At 55.9% G+C, this 8,147-nt stretch overlaps 1 protein-coding gene across 2 annotated transcripts; it reads right to left on the bottom strand.

The window, feature by feature from the left end:
* Positions 1-4,156: 4,156 nt before the first annotated feature.
* On the bottom strand, positions 4,157-7,747 carry Six2 (SIX homeobox 2). 2 transcript variants are annotated; one of them, XM_048353586.1, is made up of 2 exons: positions 6,877-7,747; positions 4,157-4,809 (listed from the first exon to the last, which is right to left on the bottom strand). In XM_048353586.1, exons 1-2 carry the CDS (start codon positions 7,440-7,442, stop codon positions 4,458-4,460), a joined length of 918 nt encoding a protein of 305 aa, XP_048209543.1. In that variant the 5' UTR covers positions 7,443-7,747; the 3' UTR covers positions 4,157-4,457. The 2 variants fall into 2 exon arrangements, with proteins under 2 accessions (XP_048209543.1, XP_048209544.1); XM_048353587.1 differs by having other exon boundaries at positions 6,883-7,741.
* Between the last annotated feature and the right edge of the window lie 400 nt (positions 7,748-8,147).

The following is an 8,147-nucleotide window of genomic DNA, read 5'->3' as shown; positions in this document are numbered from 1 at the left end:
ATAGTTCCTCCTCCCTCGGGCTCACCCAGCTGTGGCGGCAGCTCCAGGAATGAGGAGTGATTGGCCAGGCTGGGAAGGCTGCTCCAGAGGAGAGGTTGGTCCTTCCCCACCCGGGGCGGCACGCTTACTGGCACTGGCAAGGTTACAGAAGCCCGGGTGACGCTCCCTGGCTCACAGTCACAGTCACTCTCCAGCGTCTCACCACACAGCCTCAGGGGGGTCTCACCCGCTCGCACACCTTTCTGGACATCCAAGCGCACAGAAGTGGGGAAGTCCCGGTCACTCTCCAGCGTCTCACCAGGCAACGAGGTGCAAAAGTCTGAAGTCTTGGTGCTGGAATGGGAACACGGAAATGGGAAGGGGGTCCGTGGGGAATCCAACCCCAGCTCCGTCCTTCCTCGCCTGTTTCTCATCGTAAGACATTTGCTTCTTTCCTCTGGAGTTCCCCCAGGACACCAGACGATGGGGTCTGGCGGACTCCTGTGTGCTGATTCTGAGATCCCTATACTGCTGCTTTTGAGTAGCTTAGTGTTCTCTCCCCAGATCTGTCTGGCTGTTTTAATCCTCCTTTGTAGCCCCCATCGCCATCTGATCCCCCAGACTGGTGCAGCATTCCCTTGAGATGCACCTGGAGCCAGGCACCAGAGGACCCTGACCTAAGTCTTCACTAAGGCCTGGGGGTGGGGTGAATACAGGAGGGCAAAGAGACTGACTGGATGCATTTGGAGCACCAGCTCCCACCGCCCTCTGTAGCTCAGTACTTCTATGCTCAAAGAGAGCATATTTCCTCTCGCTGCTCCAGCTAGCTGGACTGTCTCTATTTCACCCTAGAGGGCAGCGTGGGCATGGAACCTGGTTAAAAACATATGAAGGGTGGTGTGATTTCCTTCACAGCATTCTACCTTATAGGCCCAGAGCAGAACTCTGGCTTCGATGGCTTGAGGGGGTGGGGAGAGGAGGTAGACAAGAGAAGATGACAGGCCTTTGAGAATTCATCTACCCACCATGGTCAACACAAATATTATGTTTGGTTGGCTGCTCTGGTTGGAGCAACAGCTCAAACTAACTTGTATAGGTTTATTCAGCACTAGAATTGCTTCTTGTATTTTTTCAGAATGTCTGCATAGTTTTCCCAACCCTGTTTAAATAAATATTTCCCAGGTTACTGTCAGGGAAGAGGGAAGAAGAGAGAGAAGTTGCAGCAAGTTTCTGGGGGGTAATGGGGTGGTGGAGGGAACTGGATTGGCACCTTCAAAGTCTGGTGACCCCACCTGGGCAGATAGTGAGTGGGGTGGGGTGTGGGGGGTACTTTGTTGGGATCTTGGATCAGTCAACTCTTCAGGTTGTGAATCATTCTTTTCCTGAGGGCAGGCAGCTAGGTATGGAGGCCTTAGGGAAGGCCCCTCCAGGCTTGGCTCAGAGCTGGGTTCTGGTTTCTCAGGCCTTTTGGCAGAGACAGGCACCAGTAACTAGCTATGGATTTTTCAGGGTTGGGGAGAGAGGAGTAGTGTGTCAAGATGTGTGCTCTAGCCAGGTGCTGGTGGCTCATGCCTGTAATCATAGTTTCACAGGAGGCTGAGATCTAACTCCCACTAGGAAAGTCTGGGAGGACTCTAATCTCCAACTCCCATTAGGAAAGTCTGGGAGACTCTAATCTCCAAATAACCACCAGAAAACTGGAAGTGGTGCTGTGGCTCAAAGTGGTAGATCACTAGCCTTGAGCAGAAAAGTTCAGAGACAGCACCCAGGCCTTGAGTTCATGCCCCATGAGCAACAACAACAACAAAAAAAGTATGATCTGAAAGGTTCCATTGTGCACAAGTATCTGTAGCAAAGAGTGCCTGCGGACACACGTGGCAAAGGACTGAGGGTCTGTGTGTTTGCTTTTGAGAATATTTCTGGGAATGCATGTGTGAACGTGTGTGAGTCTGTTTCTCTAAGTGGCCACTATGTGTGAGAAGTTTTGGTACTACCCAACATTTGTGGAACATGACAAGATCTCAATAATTGGGAATCGAATAAATAAATGTGTATGCTTGTATCCACATGACAGTTGGTACACAACCTCATTTCCTGTGGAGGTGGCCTTGAAAATGTGTGTGTGTGGGGGGGGTATAGGGCAATATGGGATAAAGAGCTTACTGTGTTTGCCTCATCCTCAGGCATATGGATGGGGAAGAGTGGGCTCTGGCACAGCTGGGGGCATCACCAAACTCACTGGTGAGCTGAGCTGATGCGGTGGCCTTCAGGCAGTAGTTGGCTCGTCTTCACCCTTCCAACCAGCCAGAGCTGAGCTGCTCAGGCCCTACAAGCACAGACTAGTTTCCTGGGGCACATCTGAGCTGTCTTCTGAACGCAGAGCCTTTAGGAGAGGCTTAGGAGCCGCCTGGGTTGGAATATTTCTTGGGGGGTGGGCTCAAGTGGAGGGGCACTGCGTACAGACCCAGAGGGAGGACCCCAGCTTCGGTGAAGAGTCTCAGCTTCCAGCGATTCTCAATCCCAGGTCTGCACAGATGGTTAACCTTTTGCCACAGGGTGGCCATTCAGCTGCCCGTGTGTTGCCAGATGAAATCGTTGATACATAGTAAGTCCGCGGAGGGAGAAGAGTGTCTGATTTCTCACCCATTTATCAGGAAAGTGCTATTTTGCCCAAAAGGAAAAGTCCGGAGAGCTCCCCTAAAATGAAGGCCAACAAATGCTTCATACCCACCCCCTCCCAGTCGGGTCATCAGGCAGGGTCTTTGGGTGAACTGATGCCCGAAAAGCCTCAATTTCCTCCTCAAAGTCCCGCCTCGGATCTGGTAGGACCGGCTTGGTCTCGGGGGTTAAAGAGGGCCCACAGGGGAGGCAATGCTGTAGATTAATTTACAGTCAGAGAAGCCAGCAAGCACCTGCAGCATGCTGTGAGCTAAATCACTCCTTTGGCCTTCCGAGGGAGACACCTGGGGAGGTCCCATCTAGAGCGCACACCGGTGGCCTGACTCCTCCCGTCAGGCATGGTGCTGTAGCCTAGAGACCTACGTACCACTGCCTCAGGCCTAGGACCCAGTGGCAGCGGCTGAGGGAGGCGAATCTGCCCCAGGGCCAGATTCCCAGGAGATCCCAGAACTGAGACCACAGCCTAGGAGTCAGTCTGCCAGACAGAGCATTTCCGTGGATTTGTTTCCTAGCCGCTGCGCCTGCAAACGCACGAAGCAGCGCCCTCACTGCGCACAATCCCGGAGGGGAACAGAGTCCCACGGGGGCTCTGCGTGGGGAATCTGCACCGGAGAAGCAGGCTGCCCCCTCCTTGCTTCTGCAGGAAGTTTCCCCAGGACCAGGGACTGAGGTCTTTGAAGAAAGTTTTATAGTTTCCAATTCCTTCACCTTTCCAAGTGTTGCAGGAATAACCCATCCCCGGGCAAATGAGGCTCGGCTTCACTCCAGGCTCAAGGGCTTGTGGCATATATACATATATATTTATGATTTCTAATTTTATTATAAAATAAAAGCAGAAATATCTCTCCAAGAACATTCACATGAGGGTATAAGGGAAATGGCAAGTCTGCAGCCCGGGGAGGTGGGAGGCGTGCTCAGCAGAGCACTGCAGCCACAATGAAGAGGAGAGAGTGGCCCAGTGGAGCCCCAGAGAGAGGGGGCCAGAGGAAAGGAGAGGGGAGGAGAACAGGAGAAAGAGCCATCACAGCATGTATCCTTCAGGGGCTTCGGGGACACTATCCTTTCTGGTTCCCTTAAGATAGCAGGTGGAAAAGCTGTCACCCCAGCTCACACTGACCAGGCCGGGAGCCCCGGGAGGGAGCGCCACTGGAGACAGCCTAGGTTCAAGGCTCTCACAGGCTGCTTTTCTCTCCCCCATTCCCAAAAAGTGAGGGTTGGGAAGGGGCAAATAAAGGGTACGGAAAGAGAGGCCGGGCTAGGATTCAAGCCATGGGCACTAGGAAAAAGATAAGGAGATGGGGAAGAAGGGAGGAGGGGGAGAGGAGAAAGAATCCATAACTCTAGATAAATCTAGAAGGGAACAGAAAAGGGAAAGCAAAAACGAGAGGGAAAAGAAAGGAAAGCAAAGAGAAAAAGAAGGAAAGAAAAAGAGAAAAGGGGTAAGTAAAGCAAGAGAAGGGGAAAGCAGAAAGGGAGAAAAGAAGGCAGGAGGAAAAAGAACGGTGTATAATTTATTCCCTTGCCATGTTCAAGAGGGTGGGGGGCAGGGGTGTCCTGGCCTTTAAAGGATTTCAAAAGCAACTTGTTGGAGATAAATCCCTAGAAAGGACCCTTACACACAATTGACCCCTTTGCCCGGGCCGGGCCGCCTTGCCCGGGCCGCCGCGCAGTTCTGCCGGCCCCAGAGCGGGTCTCTCAGTACCTGGTGGGGCCGCCGGCCTGGGGCGCCCTCCAGCACCGCCTCTCTTAGGTCCCCAGCGCCAACCCCGGGTGGCGAGCCTATGGAGGCGGGCAGAATTCTAGGAACCCAGGTCCACGAGGTTGGCCGACATGGGGTTGAGGATGGAGTCCTGCAGGCCATGGTGGTGTTGCAGCGGATCCGTGCCGCCTCCGCCAGGCACGGGTACCGGTACCGGCACGGGCACGGGCACGGGCACGGCGCTGGGCCCGGGAGGGTGGCCCAGGCTGTGCAGGGAGGGCAGCCCCGGGGGCGGCGGGCTAAGCAACAGCGCAGGGCTGGAGGACGAGTGGTCCGGCGTCCCCGACGGCGTCTTCTCGTCTTCCGAGCTGCCTAGCACCGACTTGCCGCTGCCATTGAGCGAGGAAGCCAGCGGGTTGTGGCTGTTGGAACTGGAGTTCTCGCTGTTCTCCCTGCAGGTGCAGGAGCAAAACAGCCAAGTCAGCGGAGAAATGGAGGCCACGCAGGACAACTTCGCGGGGAGCCAAACCCTGTCGCCCGTCTAGAAAGACAGAACTTCTGCATTGCTTTCCAGTGTTTTCGATTCCCAACCTTTTTCTCTGCCCCGTTTAGTCTGCTTTCCGGCAGACTAAACACAATGTCCAACCCCCCCCCCCCCCCCCATTTCTCCCTTGTTGCTGTCCTTACACTACCACCGGTACCCTCCTCAACCTCAGGACCACCGTTCTCTGCATTTCCTGCTCTTTGTAGGAGCAGAAGCAAAAGAGTAAAGTACTAAGTTGAGGGGTAGGCCCAGACGAAGAGAAGATGTCTTGATTTTTAGATCACTCTAGGTTCTTTGATTTGCTGAGTAGGAGTGGGGACAGGATGATGGGAGACCCAGGCTGAGGGACACATACGAAGTTAGATATCTCACAGGCCTTGATTTCCCTTTGCTTTCCCCCACCCCCCGCCCCTCTGCCTAAAGCAAACCTCTGGCTTGAGAGAGGCTCCAGAAGTGCTTAAGGGCCCTTTCTCTTATATGTCCTAAAGTAGGCCCTGTAAGAATTCTCCTTGGCGGGGCCCAAGAGGCTTTAAGGATGGAGGGTCCTCTTTTTCTGGTGGCATAGTAAATGCTTCAGCTAGGGCATGGATAGCCGCTGAGAGAAGAGAGAAGGAAAGGAAGAGCTTGTTATTAGTGGCCTTGGCCTTTCCCATCTTAACAGAAACTACAGCTCTCACCTGGGACCTGGCCAGAGAACTAAATTCTTCAGAAGTCTAGACTCATGCCAGTGTGGGTGGAGGGGACCCAGAACTGAGAACCTGGCCTTTGCTAACAGACCCTGGTATGGATAATATCCCAGGTATGAGGATTTAAAATCCTGGGTAGACCGTCCCACTTTCTAACCAAAGGCTTTTCTTTGGAGAAAATTCCCATGGCTTGAAGCCGTGAATGGCCTTATTACCACTGTGGACACTCCACGCTCAAGGTCTCAGATGTCCAATCTGCATTATCCCCTTCATCTGCTCTATTCCCAACCTCAACCCGGATCATTCAAACTCTAGACTGAAGACACTCCACTCCACAAAACCCAGGTGTCCTGTTTGCAGTTACCCATAGCTAGATTTTTGTTTCCATAATAGAACTCTTTTCCATTCCCCAGAGGAGATTTGAGAGTTCCAAAGGGCTATAGGGCAGGCAAGTCACTAGAACCAATTTTGGCTAGTTCAGGAAGACCTGATTTCCCTGAGGACTTACAACTCTCAACCCGTTTTCCCATCTCAGCTTTTTTCCTGATTTATCGATCTACCCACCTAAGAGGGCAGGGCTGGAGAAAAGAGAGGTCAAGGGCCCAGCAAGCTAGGATACAAGATACTTCAGGGTTCATTAAGACAGAAGAGTGGGCACATTTTGCCTTCTCTTCCAGAGCTGACAACTTCCTCCCCTACCTTCACCAATAACTCCTTTCCATGCAGGGTGAAGGGCTGGCTCTCAACTCTCCTATCCAGACTAGGAAATTTCTTGTCCAGGCCTTTCTCCATCTAGGCCACACTAGTGAATTTCCACCTGCAGTCTGACCCCTCATCAGTACGTTGGCCTGCAGGTTTAGTAAAGCAGAGAAACCTGGTGGACGCACAACCAACCAGAAACCCTCAACTTCGGCCAGAGCCCCAAACTCGTCTTCAATCGAACTATCCTCCGTGTTCAGCGGCAAGATCGCGCTTGGCCTGATGTGCCTACTTTGCAGGAGATTCAGGCCGGAAGTTTGCTGTTTCTCCACTGTGGCGGACAACCAACCAGAGAATACGGTTACCAACTTCCCGCATGATTTTGCCCGCTTTAGACAAATCCCTGCCCGCTGGGTCTTTAGGAAAATCGAAACATCGGTGTGGGTTAGACTAGGCTTGTAGCTGGGCTGGAGCTGAAACTAGAGGATCCAGATTAAACCTCTCCTGGGGATGGACAGACAGACACCCCCCCCCCCTTTCGCCCCTCTCCCTCGCACGCCCGGGGAAGCCGGCGCCGAAGCTCTACTTACTCGTACCTTTCCTTGGCCTCGGCCGCTCGGTCTCGCTGCCTCCGGTTCTTGAACCAGTTGCTGACCTGCGTGGTGGTGAGGCCGGTGGCCTCGGCCAGCTCGCGCTTCTCACGTGGGGACGGGTAGGGGTTGTGCGCGTACCACTCGCGCAGCACGCTGCGGCTCTTCTCCTTGAAGCAGTAGCTGGTCTCCTCGCCGTCCCAGATGGAGCGCGGCAGCGGGAACTTGCGGCGCACCCGGTACTTGCCCACCGCACCCAGGGGCCGGCCGCGCAGTTTCTCAGCCTCGATGTAGTGCGCCTTGAGCCACAGCTGCTGCAGCTTGGCATGGTTGTGTGGCGAGAACTGGTGGCTCTCCAGGATCTTGTAGAGCTCGCGGAAGTTCCCCCGATGGAAGGCCACCACGGCCTTGGCCTTGAGCACGCTTTCGTTCTTGTGGAGGTGCTCGCAGGCGGGCAGCGACCACAAGAAGCGACCCAGCCGCTCGATGTTGCCGCCCTGCTGCAGCACCTCGCACACGCACGCCACTTGCTCCTGCGTGAAGCCGAAGGTGGGCAGCATGGACATGGTGCCCGCTGAGCCCCCGCCCGCCGGCGCGCACCCTCACCGCGCCGCGCGGTCCCGCATGGGCGCCTCCCCGCCGTCCCGGCCGAGAGGCGGGCGGGGCAGGTCCCCGGGCCGGGCTCTGGCTCCCGGCGGGGCCCGAGTCACTGCCGTGCGTCCTTGAGCCGGCCGGGGGTCCCACGCCGCTCTGCGCCCCCGCCGCCGGCGCGCCCGGCCCGCGCCCTCGCCCAAGCCCGGGGGCCGCCTGGGGCGCCGCTCCGCATGCTCCGCGCCCGCCCGCCGCTCCCTCGCCCGCCGCTCGCTAGCTCTCCCTCCCGTCTAGCTCGCTCGCAGCTTTTTTAATAATATTATTCTAAGCGGGCATGAGGCGCGGCGGCCCGAGCCCTGATTGGTCTGGTTATCTGACCCGGGGCCTGCCCGCGCCAGACAATAGTCGAGTCAAATTATTCGCCATGGAGACGCTGTCAGTCACGGGTAACCCGAGCCCCGGCGGGCCGGCGGCTCCCCCCGGCCGGCTCTGCTGACAGATCGCCCCGCTCCGCGCAAAGCGGAGGGCAGCCCGAGCCGGGAGCGCAAGGCGCTCCGCAGATCTGGGAGGTGGAGAGGGGCCGGGGAGGGGCCGGCGATGGTGGTGATTGACGGGGCGGACGGCCATAGAGCAAGGGGGGGGAGAGAGGAAGAAGAGGGAGGAGGGGGAGGGGGAGGAGG

Source organism: Perognathus longimembris, chromosome 8, assembly GCF_023159225.1.
Source record: "Perognathus longimembris pacificus isolate PPM17 chromosome 8, ASM2315922v1, whole genome shotgun sequence".
In the NCBI taxonomy this organism is placed as follows: Eukaryota; Metazoa; Chordata; class Mammalia; order Rodentia; family Heteromyidae; genus Perognathus; species Perognathus longimembris.
Note: the sequence above shows the minus strand (reverse complement) of the source record. Positions and strands in the feature narration are given on the sequence as shown.

Coding starts and splice junctions, on each gene's coding strand:
- Six2 (XM_048353586.1), bottom strand. CDS start 7,442: ATGTCCATGCTGCCCACCTTCGGCTTCACGCAGGAGCAAGTGGCGTGC. Junction 4,810..6,876: donor GAGGCCAAGGAAAGGTACGA/GTAAGTAGAGCT, acceptor CTGCACCTGCAG/GGAGAACAGCGAGAACTCCA.